The following is a 25008-nucleotide window of genomic DNA, read 5'->3' on the forward strand; positions in this document are numbered from 1 at the left end:
CTACTGTATTTTTATCAATATGTTCTGTCCTCAAAAGTAATGCAGAGTCCAATGTATTAGGGCAACAGCACGTTGCATTTGCTTATGATAAAAATGCTACATCTGTTTCACATTTTTTATTCAAGAACTCTCAGCCCTACTATAAAAATATGATCAAAGATTCACTTGGAGCATACATAAAAAAGCTCCAAGTAAGGAAATGAACAGTCTTTTAATTGGCATTAAACAACCACAATTAAAGTAGTACAAATAAAGCAAAGAAACTAATCTACAGCTGCAATTGCAATTAAACTCTTGAACGAAAGACATCTGGTCATTGATTGCTCTTGCTATATATTTTGTGCCTGCGTGGTTCACTCTCACTTCATCTGACCAAGGGGCAATACTCCAAAAGCTTGTGATTTCAAATAAACTTGTTGGATTATAATCGGGTTTCACTTGACTTCTGACACTGTCCTCCCCAGTCCACAGCGTTACCTCCACATCATAACTAGAAGGGTGGTTGGCATATATTCAGAGGATTTAGCAATGCCAAACACATAGTTTAGGGAGTACAGCAGTGAGGAGATTGATTCTGGGAGTATCTCAGAGGTCAAGAAATAACGGTAATGGAACTATGGTCCTGCGATTTTTTTTTGAGGAATGAGAGTGCATTGCAGAAGTCCAGGAATGCAAATGAATTGGGTTTTATTCAATACATAGAACAGGTCAAACGTTAGCAAAGATCTGACAGAATTAAAAAAGGTACTCATGTTTACACACCTCAAATGTCCAAAACTATTTGAAGATAGTGGAGGAGGGAATAAAGATGCCAGATTGCATCTAGTACCATTTGAGAAGAAACAGGCTGAGACCCAAATGTACTGAGAGGAATGAAGCCAGGAAATCCTGGGGAAATTCCTTTAAATCTCTTTTCCTGGTCATTGATCCATCAAATGGAAATAGGTTCCACCTATAACTGTATCTCAGCCTCATAATTTTACACATCTACACAGAACATAGAACATTACAGCACAGTACAGGCCCTTCGGCCCTCAATGTTGTGACAATGTGTCATATTGATCTCATGCCCATCTAACCTACACTATTCCATGTATGTCCATATGCTTATCCAATGATGACTTAAACGTACCTAAAGTTGGCGAATCTACTACCGTTGCAGGCAAAGCGTTCCATTCCCTTACTCAGAGAGTAGTAAAGAAACTACCTCTGACATCTGTCCTATATCTTACACCCCTCAATTTAAAGCTATTACTCCTCGTGCTCGCCGTCACCATCCTAGGAAAAAGGCTCTCCCTATCCACCCTATCTAACCCTCTGATTATTTTATATGTCTCAATTAAGTCACCTCTCAACCTTCTTCTCTCTAACGAAAACAGCCTCAAGTGCCTCAGCCTTTCCTCGTAAGGCCTTCCCTCCATACTAGGCAACATCCTAGTAAATTTCCTCTGCACCCTTTCCAAAGCTTCCACATCCTTCTTATAATGCAGTGACCAGAACTGTACACAATACTCCAAGTGTGGCCACACCAGAGTTTTGTACAGCTGCAGCATAATCTCGTGGTTCTGAAACTCGATCCCTCTATTAATAAAAGCTAAAACACCGTATGCCCTCTTAACAACCCTGTCAACCTGGGTGGCAACTTTCAAGGATCTGTGTACCAAGATCTCTCTGCTCATCTACACTACCAAGAATCTTACCATTAGCCCAGTACTTTGCATTCCGGTTACTCCTACCAAAGTGCATCACCTCACACTTGTCCGCATTAAACTTCATTTGCCACCTCTCAGCCCAGCTCTGCAGCTTATCTGTGTCTCTCTGTAACTTACAGCATCCTTCGTCACTATCCACAACTCCACTGACCTTAGTGTCGTCTGCAAATTTACTAACCCATCCTTCTACGCCCTCATCCAGGTCATTTATAAAAATGACAAACAGCAGTGGACCCAACACTGACCCCTGCGGTACACCACTAGTAACTGGTCTCGATGAACATTTCCCATCAACCACCACCCTCTGTCTTCTTTCAGCAAGCCAATTTCTGATCCAAACTGCTATATCTCCCACAATTCCATTCCTCTGCATTTTGTACAATAGCCTATTGTGGGGAACCTTATCGAACGCCTTGCTGAAATCCATATACACCACATCAACTGGTTTACTCTCATCCACCTGTTTGGTCACCTTCTCAAAGAACTCAATAAGGTTTGTGAGGCACAACCTTCCCTTCACAAAACCGTGCTGGCTATCCCGAATCAATTTATTCTTTTCTAGATGATTATAAATCCTATCCCTTATAACCTTTTCCAACACTTTACTAACAACTGAAGTAAGGCTCACTGGTCTATAATTACCAGGGTTGTCTCTACTCCCCTTCTTGAACAGGGGAACCACATTTACTATCCTCCAGTCGTCTGGCATTATTCCTGTAGACAATGACGAGTTAAAGATCAATGCCAAAGGCTCGGCAATCTCCTCCCTGGCTTCACAGAGGATCCGAGGATAAATCTCATCCGGCCCAGGGGACTTATCTATCTTCATACTTTGTAGGACTTCTAATACCTCTTCCTTGTGAACCTCAATCCCACCTAGTCTAGTAGCCTGTATCTCAGTATTCTCATCGACAACATTGTCGTTTTCTAGAGTGAACACTGTCGAAAAATATTCATTTAGCGTTTCCTCTGACTCCACACACAACTTCCCACTACTATCCTTGATTGGCCCTAATCCTACTCTCGTCATTCTTTTATTCCTTAAATACCTATAGAAAGCCTAGGGGTTTACCCTGATCCTATCCGCCAACAACTTCTCATGTCTCCTCCTGGCTCTTCTGAGCTCTCTCTTTAGGTCTTTCCTGGCTACCTCGTAACCCTCAAGCGCCCTAACTGAGCCTTCACATCTCATCCTAACATAAGCCTTCTTCTTCCTCTTGACCAGAGATTCCAATTCCTTCGTAAACCACGGCTCCCGTGCTCTACAGCTTCCTCCATGCCTGGCAGGTACATACTTATCTCGGACACATAGGAGCTTTTCCTTGAATAAGCTCTACATTTCTAGTGTGCCCATCCCCTGCAGTCTCCCCTTTTTTTAATTTGAACAATGGCTAATCAATCTTTAAAGAAAGAGTTATACAGTAGAGATGGAGGCCATTTAGCCCACAGTCTATCCTGTGTCATTACAGAGCAGTCCTACAAGAATCATTCCTCCATGCTCTCTCCACAGCCTTCTAAGTTTATCACCCTGAAGTAACCATCCAATTTTCTTTTGAAATCATTCACCATCTTCCATTCAACCAACCTTGCCAGCAAAAATCCACTCACTGCACAAATTATTCTTCACAATTCCCCTGAACCTCATCAAAAACCATAAATCTGTATGCTCTACTCCTTGCATCAACTAATGAGAATACCTTGTGATCTTATAATCATAAGATTATGACTTAGTATATAAGGAGAACAACCTGAGCATCAAGCACAAGTTTAACAAGTGGGAAAGGACATGATGGCATGGATGGCAGACAATTTATAACATAGGAATCATATTTGTCAGTAACTCAAAATTCTCTCATAGCTCCGTTCTTGGCACAATGTCCTGTATTTCAAGCATTACCCCAGTTACTTGTAAATTGAAGGCTTTTTGAAACAAGCAATTCCAGTATTTCAGGAACACTGAACTTTAAAGAAATTTCCCAGAATCCCTTTCATTAAAAGTTTTGAATTGATGGCTCGTCATAAACCCTATTCAAACAAGAAAACAAACCTTTGACAAAATATGCTTTCTTTTCGGCAATATCGAGTAAGAAGAAACATAGGTTATGAGAGATTTAAAAACAAGAATTCTTCAGTGGAAACTGTAACAGTTGGGGAAGAGGTGGGATTGTAGAAGGAAGAGATTTAGTTATTGTTTAGGAGCCCACAAAGCCCACTGTTTATAACACTGCAGGAGCCAATCTTGAAGGTGGTCAATAAGGCCATATCCATAATTTGAAATGAGGATTTAAAACTGTCTCACAACTGCTCACTCATGCAGAGTTCAATGACAGTCATTAGTGCCTCAGGCCTTGGAAACCCACAGGTTAGTCTCATGGCCATCACTTTGGAACACCCTAAATTAAAGAGGTTCTGTTTCATCGCAACCCGTGAAGAGTTCTCTCTTTTCCCAAACCCCCACCCTCTCCAACACTAACTCTAAACTGATTCCAATTAATTTCAATTTTGCTGACATTCCTTGAGACTGCGTTTGGTCAGATAGCCTCTTCACTTTGAACCAAAATTCTAATAAAGTCAGAGTTAACTGGCCCTGCTGAAACCCAAAATGAACATTAGTGAGCAAGATATTGCTATGAAAGTACAAATATATAGCATGTCATCAATATCTTACATTACTTTTCTCATAATCAAGAAAACACTGACATAGCAGAAACTGGCTGGATTGAATTTGCCCTGCCTTCGTAGACAGTACATCCTCTGCAATTTTTTTCATTGTTCGGTAGATGTCAATGTTTTAGCTGTGGTGGAACATGTTAACTAGAGACATGTCTAGTTCTGGAACATAAATCTTCAACATTACTATCAGGACACTGTCAGAGCCTGGACACCTTTGCTGTATCCAGTGCTTTCAGCTACTTCCTGATATCATGTGGTGAATCAAATTTGTTGAAATCATCTGTGATGTTGAGGGCCTCAGGAGGAGGAGGTAAAATGGACTGTCCACTCAATACTTCCAGATTATCATTCATCGAGTATGGACTATGTAGAGAACTTGCTTCTCTAATCATTTGCTGAATTAACAACTATCTTGAAGTTAACAACAATTAACAACAATCACCATTAACAACTGGATATGGCAGAACTGCCAAATTTTGATCTGATCTTTTTGGTTGTGGGATCATTTACTTCTGTCAATAATAGAATGCTGCTTTCATATTCTCGCATAATTATAGTCTTATGTTCAACATCACCCTTGTCTGAAATATTATAACAGAGGTGTTTTTATAAGGAAATCTAAACCTATAGGTTCTACAGTTTCAGTTTCCATCTTGGAAACTGCTTCTTCACAAAAGCAACTTTTATCTGTATTGTCTCCTGTATCATCAAGTCCTACAATATCAACAGCTTTAATTTACATCATACTTTCAAAAGAAAAAAAAGCAAATGACCCAAGGGATGTGGTGCCATTTATACTTGCCCAACAAAGTAATCCAGACTGATAGCATCTGTTCAAATTTATAGCATGCACTACAATGTTGCCACCACATCATATTTCATTAAGATCACCCTGGTTAACAGGCTATCATAGAGTGTAATGTAAAACCTTTCAATACAGGTTTGGACTGGCCAAAGCATTAACACTGAATTTAAACAAAAACACACCATAGATGTAGATAATTAGTATCAAGGTGCTTATAAAATACGTGAAAGAATCCATTTCCCTTCCAATCTTTACAATGCAGTTGTTCGCTGTTTTCTTCAATATTTGCTTGCACAGATTAACTGAGCCAAATTCTTTTTTTCCACTGATTTCTAGCTACAATTTCCTACTTACCTTTCAATCAGCTGCTTGCCCAATACAATTTTTGTTCCTTCCACTTTGATAAGTTCTTCATTGTCGTTAGGTATAACAGTCTTTTCAAGCTCCTCTTCTTGCTCCTCTGTCATTGCAACTGGGTTACTTGGTGGTGCATTCGTTTGGTAATACAGAGGACAAAATTTATTGGTCCTCATGTGGCCAATGGCACCACAGGCACCACATTTTAGCTGCAAATACAGAAAAGAAACTGTCCCAAAACATTCAGTTACAAGACTTTTTTAAAACTACATTGTCTAGCTAAGGATAAACCACTTACTACAGATTGACAATAAAACAAAAAATCCTGGATAAACAGGAGCACATCCTGATAGCTATTTCATTCTCTCTGCTAGCAACTGAAAAATAGAATACTCTTTTAAAAAAAAGTCTGGGAAGTGGTCAAGAAAGGCAATTAGGATGACACTGAGCCTCAATAAAATAGAATTGCAAATAATTTCAATATGGAGGGCTTTTCAAGTCATCTCAGTGCCCTTACTCCTGCAATCTTTGGAAATTATATCAAATTACAAGATTGGCTCAGGGTATTTTTACAAGTCCTTCCACTTTGATGTGAAGGCAATTTTTCTTCAAAGTAAACAAATCTAACAGTTCATCTGAACCTAGCCTTCATCTGAAGTCAATCTGATGAATGAGGTCATCTAATTAAGTAGCTACCTCTTATCAGTGAGAATAAAGTTACGTACAAAACAACAAGAATGAAATGAATCATAATTCATTAGGTTTAAAAGCGACTAATAAACTGGTTTCAGCCCTAGAGATAACAAGGTGTAGAGCTGGATGAACACAGCAGGCAAAGCAGCAGAGCAGCAGGAAGGCTGATGTTTCAGGCCTAGACCCTTCCTCAGAAAATGAACTTTCTGCCCTCTCAAAATGAATGCCTGTTCAGGTTGATTACCTTTAGGTCGGGCCTTTCTTTGACCTTTTTGGGTTTTTTCTCTGGTGGTCCTTTCAATTTTTCCTTCTCCTGATTCCGTTTGAGTCGCCGAAGTTGTTCCTGAATTCTGCGTCGTTCTCTTCTCATTTCCTCACGATGTTGCTCATCAAATAGAGCAAATTTGCGGCTAAGGAACATAAAAGAATGAGTCATAAGAATTAAAACTTTTTTCATACAGACTTCTGCTTTTCGTGATCTTTACTCAATACCTGTTCAATTGTAATTTGATACATTTTTGATTATTCCATCTAAGTAAAGGTAAGGTCATTATAGTCTTACCAGACCATTTGGCTGCTCTCTCATTAGAAAGAGACAACTGGCAATTGTGGGCTAACTACGTCTCAGGCAAGGGGAGAGGTTGAGGAGGAGAATCCTTCAAGGAGTCTCTATGTAATAATGAATACAGTTATACATCCTTTGAAGATTGCCCCAGTAGAAAGCTGTCTACTACGGCCCACATTCACCTGAACCGAATTTTGTCACAAACCCCTTTGCACACTCATTACATGCTTCATTATTTGGAAACAGTGACATTTTATCAATTGCTTCCACAAAAGGAACCTTTGGTTTATCGGCTCAAACATTTCACTCATAACACCTTCAGTCTTGAAGTGTTCACTTAATACTATAATTGGACATCAGGCTGAATTACGTGCTTAAAGACTTGCGATGTTTTTAAAAGCTTTCGTCTCAAAAATGACAGCGCTATGCTGAGTCCTGGCTGATGGAGAGGTTGAGGGATCATTTCATTTCAAAGGACTCCTTTGGCTGTGATGTGCTGCTTACAACAAACACATCCAATGAATTAAGTATTTTCACAAAACCAACATATTGCAAGCCAGGTATAATTCACATTTCAATGTAAATTCTAGCATTTTAGTAAAAATAACAAAAGTTGGCAGTGCAACTAAAAGACAGCAAACCTTCCACTCACATGAAATCTTCATCTTTTGTTGTGCGTATTCTAACATATGCATCAATAACCGCAGCCTTCCTGACAGTTTCACATCTTACATACTCCTTTCCATCTTCATCTCGGAACGTACGATAAATCTTAAGGCGTCGTCCTGTTGCTGAGGAGTTAAGACTGGTGACGGAGGCAGTGTCATCATCTTTGTGAAACACTCCAGGTGTAGGAGTGCTGCAAGCTGGAAGATTTTTTTTTAAATGTCAGATTGTTTCATCTCAAATCTTACAGCCATATAGTGTTTAAAGTAAAGATGGAGGAAACAGATTAAAGTGCACAAGCAGCCTAGTCATTTTGTTTCAAATGAGATCTGAGTGCCAATCCAACTCAGACTAATATGATAAAAGTCTATTCTTCTCCTGGCTGTCAGGGTCCTACGTAAGTATGGGCACAGCACTAAAATTGTACCTACTTTAATTGTAGGCCACGTCTCAGTAAAGAAGGCCGATAGATGGCTGGTGAGAGTATTCAAGATGACAATGTTAGAAACATGTTGAGGCAGTTTTATTCTGTAACTGTCAATATTACAAATGTCTGAAAACTCCATGTCAACATTGTGGGCCTGAAATAGGAAAGATTCATTCTTTGGCTCTCATGGACACAAGAGTTTAAAAAAAACCTCCCTTGAAATAACTATTTTGTGAGTGAGAAGCAGCACAAGCAAGGTATGGTGGTGGTTTAGAATCTAATGTAGTTTGGAGAATCCAGCTACTGTTCACTCTCATCTATGCTGCAGAAGATAGGGGTACAATTCCATGCTACTGGCTGGCCTTGTGCCCAATTTTTTAATCTAAAATTAGGCATAGCATGCCAGCTACTTAACTATTTTATTGCTGTTAAGCCCATTCTTGTCCTCATCTCAACTTTACTGACATAGCTCCAGCAGAAGTCACTCATCTAGATTTCTGCAATCGTACCGACAAATAAATTGTGTTTTAATGCAATCTACCTTGACCAAGCAATTCAAGGTTTGAACACATTTAATTTTCAAGTGTTTTTAATGAAGAAGTACTCTCAAAATTGCTCAATTTTGCTTGTAGTAGTCAATCATTTAATATATTCATTTCCATTGCAAGTAAAATAACATCAAACGCAAACTGCTTTGAAACAAAGCTCCCCAATGCTCTAGTTTGTAAAGATAGAGAATAGCTGTGTAACAGAGATGAAAATGTCTCAGACGTGATCAAAAATTCTACTGAATTAGATTAGTTCATCCAGAATGGAAACAAAATTTTGATGTTACGCTTGAGGTTGGATCTTGTTTTGACTCTAGGATACTAGAGACTCCCGATCCTCATCACAACCTTATGACCTCAGCTATATGGATGCCAATTACAGGTAAGAGTGATCCTGGATTTGATGCATTCCAACACTCAACGTCCACTCCAAGGCATGAAGATAACAAGAATCATAGGTTCATTGAGGCCCATGAAATTGTATCTGTACAAGAGGGAAAGCTGATGGGTGAATCAACGGAACATCATTGATTAAAACTTCAAAAGAGACTTCATTGTCTGCTGTCTTTTCTATTTCTGTGATGCATCTTCAATCTCATTACAGTCAACAATATAGTCATTCCAGTTTAACCAATTCCAAAGTACAACACATAGCATTTGCACAACAGCAAGCACTTCTATTATACCAAACTTTACTGCAGTAAATGGTTAAAACAAAATTGAGCAATTTTAAAATGTGTATTCTACAGCAAATTAAATCCTAGTTGTAGTAACTTCACAATTGGTTCTCAGTTCTGCTCAGCTGTGTCTAATGTTTAACAATTTCAGTGCATATCAGGTAATCATTTTGATTATCACAGTTATACATTATTGTAGGTTTCCTGGCTGCAAACAGACTCAAATCAATATTTATAATTTGACGCCTTTGAATGTTAATTTGCCATTATCAGTTTAATCGCTTAAGCTACAACTGACATTCTGTAACACCCATCTTCATTCCTATTTCCTGCAGCACAGAGTTTCAGATGCTTTTCCTGGAGCACCTGCCCACATAAAGCTGCAGCTAAATCTTACTTAACAGCCACTAAAATGAAGCCTCTCCTGCAGCAATAATGAGCCAGTTTCACTTACATGAACCTTTCCTGTCTTTCTTCTCCTTTTTGTCACGGTCCTTATCATTCCCAATTTCCTCTCCCATCAACATCCTCTGCAGTTCCTTACGCTCCTGCTCCTCACGTTCACGCGAAAGTTGCGAGCTTGTTTTCTTATTCTGTAACATGTTTTCAATATTTTTTCCCATTTCTTCAAAATCACTGTCTTCTGCTGAACTGCTGTCTGTGTCTGTAGAAAGAACCTCTGTTGAAGACAGGACCCTGAAAGTGAACAAAGGAATTTGGTACTTTCTGTAATTACGATTATCATTTTTTTGAAAAATAATCTTGTCAGCTGCAAATGAAATATTAAATAATGCTTTCACCAACGTCTTGAAATTCAGCTCAGTGATGATACCGACATGCAAGTTCAGCCCATATTCCTCCTTTGGTTTCAGGAAGAATGTACATCATAACACATTTCAGATAATGAACTGACTAATCAGTTCTGCCAGTTTAAAAAAAATGTTGGTGAGATTTTTTAAGGGGTATATGCTGATGTCAAACTGCACCATCCCACAGGGCACAAGTCTACTTCCATTTTACATTAAATATTCAGACATGCAATGGAGCAGCAGTTCATAAAATGGACAAACAACATAATTCTTCACACCTGGAGTTTAGTAAACTTAGTAGCCAATGAAGAAAATTCACAATTAACTCAGATAAAAAATGCATGCAGAAGGGCCTGATAGAAATATGCATTTTATGGTCAAATGTTTCTTTCAATGCACGTTGATAAACATCTATCACATCATTGTGTCTGAGGGACCATGCAAAAAGACAGAATGAATTCACACACAGTAAAGTCTCCTTATCTCTGTTTGGAAACAAGATATATTTAGACTTTGTTACTCTACATAACAAATAGCTCAGGTTACTGACAAAACAATGTAGCATTTTCTTAAAACTAAAACATAAAGCTATATTTACATTCATAAAGTGGAAGCAAAGTTCTAGTTCAACTTCTAGGCCAATTGCCCTTGAGACAAGTGGTAAGCTGTCTTCTTGAACCACTGCAATCCACCTTTGTAACTGTACTCCCACAGAAACTGGGACCGAGTTACAGGATAACAGACCAGTGGTAATGAGAGATCGGCAATGTAACCAGGATGGGGTGTGACTTGGAGGCAAACTTGCAGCAGTGACGCTCCTATGTCCCAGCTGCCCTCATCCTTCTAAGTGATAGTGCTGTCTGAAGAGGCTTGTTGAACTCCCACAGTGCTTTCATACAGACACACAACATTCCACTCCATTACACGGTTATCTAAAGGCACAGGAAAGTGTGGAGCAAAAATCTCCAGCACTACTGTGAAGATGTTGTTAGGATTCATAGCCTTTGCTATATTCACTGCTTTTAACTGTTTCTTGATAAAAAGGCAGAGTAATTAATTGAATGAGCTGGAGATAAGCTTCCATGATTGGCATCTTAAGAGGCCTCCAGGACAGATCATACATTTGGCAATTCTGATTATTAAAAGGCAAGGCATTGAGGACAATGATGAAGAGGAACCCCTTCACTTACAGGATAGTGAATCTTTGGAATTCTCTAACCTGAGGATTTGTGGAAGCTCAATCATTAAAAAAGATCCATGTAGAGATTCATTGATTTCTGGTTACTATGGATACCAAGGGAGGAGAATAATGCGGGAATATGGCTTTGAGTAGATAATCAACGATAATCTAGAACAATCGAGCAAGCTTGAGGGTTTTTTTTCTTTTTTACTCATTCATGTGACATGACTGGCCAGAATTAAAAGCCTGTCCCTTGTTGCCCTTGAGAAGGTTTTAGGGTGCTGCCTTCTTGAAACTCCGCAGTCCATGTGCTGTGGATTGACCCACAATGCTGGGTGGGTGGGTGGGTGGGGGTGGGGGGTAGTAGGTAGTAGGTGGGTGGATTCCAGGATTCTGACCCAGCGACCGTGAGGATCTGCAATATATTTCCAAGTCAGGACAGTGAGTGGCTTGGAGGTGCGGTGTTCCCATGTATCTGCTGCTCTTGTCGTTCTAAATGGAAATGGTCGAGGGTTAGAAAGGTGCTTTGGTGAATTTCTGCACTGCATCTTGTCGATAATGCACACTGCTGCACGAAGCACTGGAGGTGGAAGAAGCGAATGATTGTAGAAGTGGAACCATTCAAGCAGATTGCTCCGTTCAAGCTTCTCGAGTGTTGTCAGAGCTGCACCTATCCAGTCAAGGGGAACAGCATTCCATCACATCCTGACTTATGCCTTATTGAAGATGGATAGACTCAAGGGAGTTAGGTGGTGAGTTACTCACCACAGTAATCCTAGCCTCTGATCTGCTCTTTTTACCACTGTGTTTATGTGGTGAGTCCAGCTGAGTTTCCAATCAATGGTAAACCCAAGGATGTTGCTAGTGGGGGATTCAGTGACGGTAACACCATTGAACATCAAGGGACAGAGGTCTGACTATCTCTGATTGCAGATGGTCGTTGCCTGGTATTTGTGTGGCACAAATGTTACTTGACAGTCCAAGCCTTGATATTTTCCAGATCTTGTTGCAAATCAACATGGTCTCCTTCAATATCTGAAGAGACACGAATGACTGTATACCATACAATTCTCAGTATACATCTCAACTTCTGATCTTACGATGGAAGGAAGAAGAATAATGAAGCAGCTGAAAATGGTTAGGCATAGATCTGAGGAAATTGTGCAGAGGTGTCCTGGAATTGAGATGACTGATTTCCGGCAACCACAACAATCTTCTACCCTGCCAGGTATGACTCCAACCAGTGAAGAGCTTGCCCTGATACTCACTGATTACAGTTTAGCTAGGGTTCCTTCATGCCACACACAGTCAAATGCGACCTTGATGTCGAGGGCTATTACGCTCACCCCGCCTCTGGAATTCAGCTCTTTTGTCCATGTTTGAACCAAGTTTGTAAGAAGTCAAGAGCTGAGTGGCTCATGCAGAACCCAAATTGGGCCTCACTGAGTGGGTTATGCTGAGCAAGTGCTGCTTTATAGCAATATTGATGACACTTTCCATTGCTTTACTGGTGATCAAGAGTAGACATATTGGGGGCGGGGGGGGGAGAGAAGAGAAGGGGTAGTAATTGGCTGGGTTGCATTTGTCCTTTTTATTTGTATGCAAGACATACATGGGCAATTTTCCACATTGCTACTGTTCAGGGCGATGTTTGGCTAGGAGTGTGGCAAGTTCTGGAGCAAAAGTCTTCAGTCCTATTGCCAGAATGTTGTCAGGGCCCATAACTTTTGCATTATCCAACATCTCCAGCCATTCTTGATATCATGTGGATTGAACCGAATTGGCGGAGACAAAATCTGTTCCTTCATCAATCTAAGCTGTTCACCCACCTAGGAAATAATGAGTCGATTGTTATCAAGCTGATGACCTCTGACGTTGACAACTGGACACAACTGCATAATCAACAATCTGTTGCTGGACAGATCTCTCACTGTGCACACCCCAGTACCATGGTATCTTATCTCTCCTCCCCTCCTTTGGCAAAGCACCAATGGAAACACGACTCACAATGAGCTCCAGTAACTTGCTTTTAAAAGTGCAGCAATTCCTTCTACAGCCGTTAGTTTTAGAAGTGTTTTTCCAAATTTAGTCCACAATCAAAAAAAAATAAAGAAGTTCGGTCTATACACAATGCCATTTCAAAGCAGTGGCTTTGGTTGACTATGAAATAAAACAATGTGTTGAGAAATTCAGCAGGTCTAGCAGCATCTGAACAAACAGAACCACAGTTAATGCTTCAAGTCCAATGCGATTCAATTTTTGGAACAAAGATCTCTTTGGACTCAATTAAAGGACTATAGTGAAATGTTAACTTTAGTTTTCTCCACAGATGTTGCTAAAGGAACATTTCAAGTCCAGTTTGGCTCTTCAGAAGAGTCCAAAGATGTTTTCATTTTGATAAGTCATATTGGACTTGAGACTGGCTACTTTGTTTCTCTCCCCAGAGGTGTTGCTAGACCAGCTGAGATTTTTCAGCACTTTCTGTTCTTATTCCAGTTTTTGATCATCCATAGCACTTTGCTTTTATTCTGGTAGACAGTGATACCAGTGACCCCATGTTTGATGCAAATTCACAGTGAAGTTGTAATCATTGGAAAATCTTACTTGTTCTGAAGATCAAAGATTCGCTGACACTCTTCTTTGTACCTTTCCTGATGTTCAGCAACTGAAAAACGGGAACCACGAGCAAATTTACTCATGGGAGTATCTCCAGACCGGGCCTGTTCTGTTGACATCGTACGTACAACATCAATAACTTCCCATCGAGATAGCTTTTTAATCTGTTATCAATAGAATTTTAAAAATCAAACAGAATATGCCAACTTCAATATCTAAATCTGAACAGGATTTTACAATACCGCAAGAACTTATAAATGAAACAAACAGACATTAACAAATAAATCTTAATGATTTGTTTGTATTAAAAATCAAAGTCAAGCCTACCTTCTGCTCCAGAATAGATAAGTAAAAGGATTTATTGCATTTATTGGGAAACTGAATAACTTGCCTCTTCCTCTGGCACTCCAAACTTGCGAAGGAGTTGTTTGGCATTTTTCAGAGATAGACGTCGCAGATCAGCATCTGTTCCTGTCACTGTCTTCTTAACAGGTTGGGGTTGGTTGTCATCCTGCAAAGTGAGTCGAGAATTGGTTCACTAGTTTTTTTTTATTTAAAGAGACAACCTACTTCAACTTACAAGGGCAGAGACAAGTGTATGGTCACCACTTAGTTTCCACGGGCAGCTTATAAAATTCCAAGGGAAATTTTTTGAAACTTGAGAAAACATTTTTGCTGTTTACAGTTTCAAATATAAAAACAGAGTTCTTGAATCCTCGAAAACTACCACAGAACCCTTCAGCATTTAAAATCTTTAGCAAAATTAACCCTTTTTGTCAGATCAATCATTAGACTTTATTGCTACTCTTGTGTCCACAGTGATAAACTGCACAGAGATTCTAACATCAATGTTTAATTTGGCATTCCTTTTGCTTGCTTGTTCATTCACGTACTAAAGCATAGAGATGTGTGCTTCGAAATCTTTACTTGATGCCCTGCATCTGAGACTGCCTTAATGCCAAGCAGATGCTAGCTGAAAAAACATCTCATCTTCCAAGCAGTCAAACTGTCTCCTGTCAAAATATAGAAAGTGCTCCATACAATCTCATCATCAAGATGACTTCTTGGGAGTCACTTAACTTCAAGTTGGGTGAACTGGTGTAAAATGGGGGACTATCACGAGAGGCTGGATGAACACAGCAGGCCAAGCAGCATCTCAGGAGCACAAAAGCTGACGTTTCGGGCCTAGACCCTTCATCAGAGAGGGGGATGGGGGGAGGGAACTGGAATAAATAGGGAGATTCCCTGAGGTTGGTCCGGAGGGAGGAGGGTAACTTCTTCAGGTTAGGCATCCCTGGAAGAGGCTTCGCAGTGACGTTAAAATAGTATCAGAGATAATGGGAACTGCAGATGCTGGAGATTCCAAGATAACAAAATGTGAGGCTGGATGAACACAGCAGGCCAAGCAGCATCTCAGGAGCACAAAAGCTGACGTTTCGGGCCTAGACCTCCAGCATCTGCAGTTCCCATTATCTCTGATACTATTTTAACCTCACTGCGAAGCCTCTTCCAGGGATGCCTAACCTGAAGAAGTTACCCTCCTCCCTCCGGACCAACCTCAGGGAATCTCCCTATTTATTCCAGTTCCCTCCCCCCATCCCCCTCTCTGATGAAGGGTCTAGACCCGAAACGTCAGCTTTTGTGCTCCTGAGATGCTGCTTGGCCTGCTGTGTTCATCCAGCCTCACATTTTGTTATCTTGGAATCTCCAGCATCTGCAGTTCCCATTATCTCTGATACTATTTTAACCTCACTGAGAAGCCTCTTCCAGGGATGCCTAACCTGAAGAAGTTACCCTCCTCCCTCCGGACCAACCTCAGGGAATCTCCCTATTTATTCCAGTTCCCTCCCCCCATCCCCCTCTCTGATGAAGGGTCTAGGCCCGAAACGTCAGCTTTTGTGCTCCCGAGATGCTGCTTGGCCTGCTGTGTTCATCCAGCCTCACATTTTGTTATCTTGGAATCTCCAGCATCTGCAGTTCCCATTATCTCTGATACTATTTTAACCTCACTGCGAAGCCTCTTCCAGGGATGCCTAACCTGAAGAAGTTACCCTCCTCCCTCCGGACCAACCTCAGGGAATCTCCCTATTTATTCCAGTTCCCTCCCCCCATCCCCCTCTCTGATGAAGGGTCTAGGCCCGAAACGTCAGCTTTTGTGCTCCTGAGATGCTGCTTGGCCTGCTGTGTTCATCCAGCCTCACAGTTTGTTATCTTGGAATCTCCAGCATCTGCAGTTCCCATTATCTCTGATACTATCACGAGAGTCTTTGTTGTTGCAATGGTTCCAGGAGTAGTAAGCTACTAATCACACGTGTTTTGAAACTATGAATAGTTGACCTCCAAACTGTGGACCAGTAGATCTTTCCATTTTCTTTCTAGTCCACAAGTTCTATGTCTTTAGTGCACATTCACTATGGTGTTTATAATTTAGTGAGTAAAGTTTGAAAGTAAGGAGAGAAGCATTAAATTCATAAGGTAAATTGATTTATGCTGGCTGCCAGCTTGAAGATTTGAATTAAATAGGTAACAGTAGATTTAGTTTCCAATGTTATAGCAAGATATCAAAAGTACGAGGTAATCATTCAAATTCTTAAAGGGTACCTTTTGCTGCTGTGGTTTGTTGGGAACCTTGACGTAGGAAAACCCTTCGCCACAGCCAGTAGGATCAGCAACCCCAGTTACCTCTAGGAGACATTTGCCTTTCATTGCGGCAATGAACGCTCGGGTGGTATTCCAGGGTGCTGTTCTGACCTATAAAAAAAGAGATTAAGGCAAATTAATGAACCATGAACTTGGTCATGTGCGAGCACTGATAACAATTCCAGAGCTAACAGCCATAAAACTCTTCTAACATAAGCAACCACCCGTGAAAATTCTAGTTTGACCAAGAATCCACTGATAACCAGATTAAATCTAACTGTGGCTTTAAAGCTTTCAAATTCAAATGTTAGATAATGGAAAACCATACTTGCGGGTCTAGTGAAATTAAACTGTTTCAAAAACATCACTTCAGATTAAGAGATAGTAGGAACTGCCGTTGCTGGAGAATCTGGTAGAGCTGGATGAATACAGCAGGCCAAGCAGCATCAGAGGAGCAGGAAACCTGACGTTTGGGTCTGGACTCTTCTTCAGAAATGGGGGAAGGGAAGGGGATTCTGAAATAAAAAGGAGCAGATAGATGGAGAGGAGACGACTTCAGGATGTGGTTGAGCAGTTTCAGGACCGAAGAGATTACCAGAGGGCTGCAGTGGGAGAGATCCACTGAGGTCTTTCTGGACAGAGGAGGGTAACTTCTTCAAAGTTGGCATTTTCACTCATGTTTCCCGCAACTCATCCCTCACACCACCTCCCTGCAATAACAACAAAAACAGAATGCCCCTCGTCCTCACGTCCCACCCCACCAACCTCCAGATCCAACACATCATCTGGCGACACAGCAACCTGACCCCACTACCAAGGACATTTTTCCCTCCCCACCTTTATGTGCCTTCCAGAGGGACTGCTCTCTCCGTGACTTTCTTGTCCACTCCACACTCCCTACCAGCCCCACCACCCCCGGCACTTTTCCCTGCAGGAAGTGCTTGCCCCTACACAGCCCCCCTCACCCCCATCCCAGGACCCAAGTACACCTTCTGCATTGAACAGATGTTCACCTGCACATCTGTCAATGTGGTATACTGTACCCACTGTTCCCCATGTGGCCTCCTCTATATCGGGGAAACCAAGCGGATGCTTGGAGACTGCTTCGTGGAACTACTATGCTTTGTTCGCGACAAACAACTGTACCTCCCATACGAACCACTTCAACTCCCCCTCCCACTCCTTGGACGACATGTCCATCCTGGGTCTCCTCCAGTGCCACAACAATGCCACCCGAACAGTAAAGGAACAGCACCTCATATTGCGCTTAGGAACCCTGCAGCCCTACGGTATCACTGTGGGCTTCCCAAGCTTTAAAACCTCCCTGACCTCGCCCCAAAACCACCCAGCTCGTCCCTGCCTCCTTGACCTGTCCACCTTTTCTCCCAACTGTTCGCTCCTCTCACTCAAACCCCATCCCCACCTCCTAATGACCAGCCTCATCCCTGCGCCCTCAACCTGTCCGTCTTCCCTTGACTGACCAACCCCCATCCTAACTCCCTATCTATACTCAACTTTACTGGCTCCATCCCTGCCTCCTTGACCTGTCCATCTCCTCTCCACCTATCTACTCCTTCATCCACCTTCCATCTGCCTCCCCCCTCCTTATTTATTTCAGAATCCCCATTCCCTCCCCCATTTCTGAAGAAGGGTCCAGACCCGAAACGTCAGCTTTCCTGCTCCTTTGATGCTGCTTGGCCTATGTTCATCCAGCTCCACACCTTGTTACTTCAGAATAGGAGACTCCATTTAGATGGACATGAGGAGAATTTTGTCTCTCAGAGCTGTGAATGTTTGAGATTCTTTACCACAGCGTGTTGTGGAAACTGAGCCAAATATATTCAAGGCTGAGGGACACAAATACTTGAACTTTAGGCGAGTGAAAGATTATAGTAGATCAACCAAGATGCTATTGAATGGCAAATCAAGGTCAAGGCACAATTTAGCCTCCTGTTTTGAAGATCCTTCATTTGTAATATTTTATTTGAGAACATAGGTTTTAAAGGATTGCAAACAAAGGTAATTTTCCCCCAAGTTTTGTAGAAATACCAGATGTGGCTTTTTGGGTAATTGAAAAAGGTAAAATTGATATCGGTGGTTTTTAAACAAGGGTTTCTAGAATTCACTTGCCTGGTGATAACTGCTTATTCTATTGTAGTTCCCTGTTGGACTGTTTGGACAGTAACTGGATAGACAGTACTTTGATATCTGACCAGTTGATGGACAAGACGCCTATAAAGGAATGGATGCCCAGCTGACATCTCCTTTTCTGCAAAACCCTTTTGTTCAGTTCAGTGTGAGGCATATTTCTTCTTCTGCAAGTGTGACTGAAACAACTTCTCAACATTGTATTTCCTTAGCAAGCTGCGGCTTTCAAGACTCCTGAGACAAACTACAAATGCATTGAGACTTCACCTCTCAGATAAGACAATCACAGCACTAAACTTTGAAAAACTGCACTTGTTATCCTTTACACCTTGAAGCAAACTCTAAATGCCACAAAACCTTTTCTTCTTTTGTTTATAAAGGGGATTATTTGAAGACAGGAATCCATCTGGGGAGAGTGCGGGTAAGTGGAGTTGAAATGGAGGCAGGAAGGTTCTTTACTCAGAGTGGTAAGGGCGTGGAACACCCCGCTTGCCAATGTAGTTAACTCAGCCACATGAAGGGCATTTAAACAGACCTTGGAGAAGCATATGGATAATGATGGGATAGTGTAGGGGGAGGGGCTTAGATTAGTTCACAGGTCGGCACAACATCAAGGGCCAAAGAGCCTGTTCTGCGCTGTATTGTTCTATGTTCTATGAAATGCCCATCAGCCATGATTAAATGGTGGAGTGGACTCCATGGGCCAAATGGCCTTACTTCCACTCCTGTGTCTTATGGTCTTATTTTAATTTTCTTTTCCTCAAGTGTGTTTGCACATTGTTTTTTTGTCATTATGCAATATTTATAGGAAAAACATTGCAATAGGACTAACAATGTATGCTTACCAACTCTTGTATCTTCATTGGGTAAGTTCTGTTTGATAATAAAACATGCATTTTGTGCTCATAAAGAAAAATGATTGCCAGATCCTTTCACTTCAAAACTTGCTACAGGTAAGGTATTTCATTGATCATCTCAGAAACAGGAAAATATTTTATGATGTCACCTGTGGAGTAGAGAGACAAAAAAAAACAGTACACTCCCTTCTGGAGGAGGGTCATTGGACCTGAAACAGTAACTCTGCTTTCTCTCCAAAGACACTGCCAGAGCTGCTGAGTTTTTCCAGCAATTTCTATTGTTTCTGATTTCCATCATCCACAGTTTTTTTCTGTTTCTTTTTGTTTAGTGCACTCCCCCAGCCTTTGTCACAGCACTATTCATGCTCCTATCTCTTTTGCTCTTGTACACACTGACAATGAGAAGAATAATAAGTTTTCACTCAGGACAAAAGAGAAAATTTCCATCTTATTACCTCATCATCGATCTTCATCTGAAATTCTTCTTCATTCTCCTCCTCTGGTGCAAAGAATGATTTTTCACCATACCCAGCATCCTGCAAGTAGTGAAAATAAGTCATTTTGCACTGAAGCATCAACTCCTAATGATATCTATTTTGATAGCTACAATCTAATGGCTACTTCCAAACAGAAATCTGTGTTAAAACTAACATCAAGAACCGTTTCATCGAAGTAAAGTGTTATGTCTGGGTGATCTGGCCTATACATGTCAAAATTTATGTTACAGCTAACTGAAATTCAGTTATTAAGGAAATGTAAGCATTCCTGAAAAAACAAAACCCATCTCACCCAAATCAGCATACATCCCACATAGCCGTACCAACATGGCTAGAAGCAGTTTGTGTAAGTAGCAAAAATCTTCAGTTCATTTGAATCACAGCAAATTGTGCAGACCCATCACTGTGTCTAGTAGGTGTAGAGTAAAATATAATTGTACCAGATTTAAAATTTTCTAAATGTAAACAAATTGCAAACAACCTGAATGCGTTTGTAGAATAAATTAGTGCTGACTTCAACCAGTCGCAAGTCTTTTTACTATCTTACTCATATCGTGAAATAAATATCTCCAATAAGACCATCCATCCATCTTTGACAATTAATGACATTATTATCACTGAACTGAATCATACGATCAACATCCTCGTGGTTACCAGAAACAGAAATGAGCTGGCTGTATGGATACTGTGGCTGCAAGAACAAGCTAGAAGGTGAGAATTTAGGTGAGTTACATACTTGCCAATTTCTAAAACGTGTCCACCACGTAAAAGGCACAAGTCAGGAGTGTGATAGAGTATTTGCCATTTCTTGGGTGAGTACAGCTCTAATGAAAATCAAGAAGCTTAACACCATCGAAAGCCACCTTGCGATTGCCATACACCATCCAAAACCCTAAATGCTCACTCCCTCCACCACTGACATTGGCAAGATGCATGGCTGCTAATCACTAAGGCTTCTTTGAAGGCAGCTTCCAAATGCCAACCCATACCATTTAGAAGGACAAGGCCAGCAAACGCATGGGAACACCAATATCAGCAAAATCCCTTTCAATCAAGCATCATCCTTACTTGGAACTATACTGTAGTGCCAACAGCACCATTCAAATTCCTTTCTAACACCACTCTAAGTATGGCTACACATCATGGACCACAGAGGTTCAAGAAGTTGGCTTACCACCACCTTCTCAAGGGCAATTAGGGATAGATGAAAAATGCTGACCTTGCTAGCAATGCACACATACCATGAAAGAAGATATTTCTGAAAAGAAAAGAAAACTTTCCTGCTGTACTGCCTTTGGAGATGAACTGATACAAAAGCTGGGTCTAGGGCCAGAAAATGAAATAACAAAGACTAAACTCCAGCTAAATGAATCAAACTACTTCAGTAACACTAAATTTTGCAATGACAAATCCACAGCTGAATCATAGATTTCTGTGCTGTTGCAACGACAAGCACTCATTAAGCTTGAGCACAAACCAGGACTGGAATATTCAGCTTGGCAAAAATCCTCGACACATCACTTTGACACACACAGTTTACAGCATTGTTCAATTAAAATGGTGATTTGGACACCAACCGAGGCATCAAACCGTAGGACCAGTTTTCAATAAATTCAGAAACCCAACGCATATATCCAATCTCAATTTCAAAAATCAATTTTTTCAAAATGCAGCCCTCATAGCAGTTGGTCCTCCAAATAGAATGAATGTTTTTTGAAGTGTTAGCAACAGAGTTTGTTCTGATTCAACACAGCAACTAGAAGTACACAAAAAGCAGGAACTTAATAAACATAAACGTACAACAGCATGACTCAATATTTTCCTTATATTCATTTTGGTGTAATGTTAAATGAACGAAGCCAGTGCAAACTTTCATCACTGCACAAATGGAATCTTAACACAAGTTAACGCAAGTAATGTAAAAGGTATCATTTAATTTGCCTTAGGATATTTTTGAATTTTATTCAACAAATAATGCACAAAACCTTGCGAACACTATAATCTGGCAATGCTTAACTTTCAAAGGCATCCACACCTGGACTTTGCTAAGAATATAATATTTACCTTTAAACGCTGTTCTGCCGCTAACATACTATAATATGCACAGCACTGCTCTGGAGAAACCATGGCTCGAATTTCTTCCTCTGTGGGCAATCTGAAGTCTGGTTTAAGCACCCACCAGTTTGAGTCCATTCCTTTAGAGGCAGGTTAAACATATAAAATTAGCACGCACAAGCAAAGGTGTATGTTGTATGTTCCTGTGTTGATATAACAAAGCCTTATACATCTTACATGAAGTTACAGGACACTGCAGTAATATTCACAAGATAACGCATGGCTTAGAAAGGGTGGACGCTGGGAAGTTGTTTCTGTTAGGCAATGACTAGGACCCATGGGCACAGCCTTAGAATCAGAGGGGGTCAATTTAGAATGGAAATGAGGAGACATTTTTTCAGCCAGAGAGTGGTGGGCCTGTGGAATTCATTGCCACGGAGTGCAGTGGAGGCCGGGATGTCAAATGTCTTCAGGGCGGAGATTGACAAATTCCTGATCTCACAAGGAATTAAGGGCTACAGGGAGAGTGCAGGTAAGTGGAGTTGAAATGTCCATCAGCCATGATTAAATGGCGGGTAAACTCGATGGGCCAAATGGCCTTACTTCCACCCCTATGTCTTATGGTCTTATGGACAGAAAGACTCACATTTCTGAAAAATATGACAAATTTGCATTGTTTTACTGCAATAATACAACACTGAAGTCGTACAAAATGCAGTGTTCATCACCATCCTGTAAGTATGTGCATATTAAAGAGTGTACCTGTTCGCTTGAAATCTGCACACAGTTTCAATCGCTTTCTAATGCTGCTCTCAGAGTGGGAAGGAAATGCCTTCTTTATGTCCTCCATACGAATTCTGCGTGGACGATCCTTACTTTTCCAGAAAAGGCGGTAAATAAACACCTTCAGAAAAATAAACAGTGTCATGCATATTGTATATAGAATGAGCAAGTATGAGTTGAGTATGTGAGAAGATTTTTAACTGTCAATGTCTTTCTAACATTGTAGTCTGCAGTTCATATTTAACTGGAATTTACTGCGAAAATAAAGTATAGTTAATAAATCTAATAAAATAAAGTCAATAAATTTCCTCCCAGGATTAAACAGGGATAAACAAACTCTGTTGGTAAAACTGCTGATAAATTCCTCAGCTGACCAATCTAATTTAGCTTCTGCAGCTTTGACTTCCAAGAGACTAGCTGAAGCTACCATTTGGAAGTCTGATTACAAACAAGGTGAAAAAATATGATTTGGTGAGTGGGAAGTTTCGTGACGTGGAGAAAAGAAGATTTTCTTTTTCACCCTCCAGTATTTGGTTCTTCCTTTGGTGCAGCAACAGGAGTTGGTTAGCGAGGGGAACTGAACGATTGAACATATGGTAACAGAACTGAGGTAGGATGGAAGGTAGCAGATTTTTGAGGCATTGAAAGCATTGTTCAAGTAGATGGGACCAACAAGATGAACAAACTGCATCTTAAAAGCACAGGAACTAATGTCCCCTCAGAAAGATTTGCTATTTCCTCTAGCTAAGGTTTAAACTAGATTGGATTGGGGATGGGAGGCTGACAGGAATCTCAGAGATAAAACCGGTAATAGAAAATAAAAAAAAGGTAATTGAAATCAAAAGACATATTAAACAAAGACAAGCAAGACACAGGAAAAGAATGTAGAATCGTATTTAAAAGGCAGAATTAAAGGCATTCCATCTGAATACAGGCAGCTTTTGCACAGCAATTTGAAGGCACAAGTTGAGGTACCTGGGTGTCTGCCATTACAGAAACATGGCTACAGCATTATCAAGATTCAGAACTGAATATTCAAGGATATTCAAGCAAAAATGGCTGAACAAGTAAAGAGGTGGGACATTGTTCTTAATAAGGGATCAGATCAATACATTAATGGGCAAGGACTTTGAATTGAAGGATAAGGTCACAGAAGTAGTTTGAGTGGAACTATGAAATGAGGGGCAGAAAACATTGGTGGGAGTTGTTTGCAAGCCACCAAACTTTAGTGGCGATTTTGGGTACAGTAAAACCTGGAAATTAAAGATGAACGTGTCATACAATAATAACAGACTTCAATTTATATTTAGACTGGGTAAACCTAATCAGTAGTAATGCTATGAAAGATAAACTCATGAAATGTTCACAAGATGAGTTTCTGCAGCAGCACATTGAAAACCAACCAAACACTGTGCTATTTTAGATTTTGTTTTAAATATACAATGAGAAAGAGTGTTGGCATAGTGGTAATACCTACTAATACAGAACCCTAGGCTAAAACTGTGAAGACATGAGCTTCAACCTCACAATATGAACCAAAAGAACTGTGGATGCTGTACCTCAGGAACAAAAACAGAAGTTGCTGGAAAAGCTCAGCAGGTCTGGCAGCACCTGTGAAGAAAAGACCAGAATTAAGTTTTCGGGTCTGGTGACCCTTCCTCAGAACTGTTCTACCCGAAATGTTAACTCTGATTTTTTTTCTTCACAAATGCTGCCAGGCCTGCTGAGCTTTCCCGCAACTTCTGTTTTTGCTTCAATCTCATCATGAGAGGTGGTGAGATGTGAGTTTAGTATAAATCTGCGATAAGGAGTTAGCCTAATGACAATCATGTAACCACTGTTGATGGCTGTTGAAAATCAGTCTGGTTCACTAATGCCCTTTTCAGAATCTACCATCTCTACTTAGTCAGGCCTACATTTGACTCCAGATTCTCAGCAATATAAAAACAAAGTACCACAGATGCTGGAGATGTGAAACAGAAGCAAACTGGAGAACTCAGTGGGTCTAGCGGCATCTATGGTGAGGATAACATATATGACTTTTCTGTGAAACTCTTTAGTTCTATGCAGTAACAATTCTGCGGTGTGGTGTTGCTAGATTTACAGCAGGTATGTGGTAAGGTTCCACACAGGAGGTTAGTAAACAAAAATTACAGCACACAAGATTTGTTGTTCTCTACTATTGCGGTTTGTGAATTGGTTGACAACTGAAAGCAAATTAGGAATAAACCACTCATTCTTAGAATGGAAGGCTGTTACTTGTGAGGTACCACAGGGATCAATGCTAGGGCACAGCTGCT

General features: G+C 40.7%; 1 protein-coding gene across 6 annotated transcripts in view; it reads right to left on the bottom strand.

Annotated features, from left to right (window-relative positions):
- Positions 1 to 25008, bottom strand: part of taf1 (TAF1 RNA polymerase II, TATA box binding protein (TBP)-associated factor) — a 132263-nt gene that overhangs the window by 47399 nt on the left and 59856 nt on the right. For all 6 annotated transcript variants that reach the window (XM_048544209.2, XM_048544208.2, XM_048544207.2 and 3 more), the window contains exons 19-28: positions 22688 to 22829; positions 21935 to 22065; positions 19829 to 19909; positions 16330 to 16479; positions 14120 to 14239; positions 13717 to 13892; positions 9578 to 9819; positions 7458 to 7671; positions 6485 to 6650; positions 5545 to 5756 (exon numbers count right to left, since the gene is read on the bottom strand). In XM_048544209.2, coding sequence (XP_048400166.1) covers positions 5545 to 5756; positions 6485 to 6650; positions 7458 to 7671; positions 9578 to 9819; positions 13717 to 13892; positions 14120 to 14239; positions 16330 to 16479; positions 19829 to 19909; positions 21935 to 22065; positions 22688 to 22829 — 1634 coding nt within the window. The remainder of the gene's footprint in view (positions 1 to 5544; positions 5757 to 6484; positions 6651 to 7457; positions 7672 to 9577; positions 9820 to 13716; positions 13893 to 14119; positions 14240 to 16329; positions 16480 to 19828; positions 19910 to 21934; positions 22066 to 22687; positions 22830 to 25008) is intronic.

This window comes from Stegostoma tigrinum, chromosome 15 (assembly GCF_030684315.1).
Source record: "Stegostoma tigrinum isolate sSteTig4 chromosome 15, sSteTig4.hap1, whole genome shotgun sequence".
Classification (NCBI taxonomy): domain Eukaryota; kingdom Metazoa; phylum Chordata; class Chondrichthyes; order Orectolobiformes; family Stegostomatidae; genus Stegostoma; species Stegostoma tigrinum.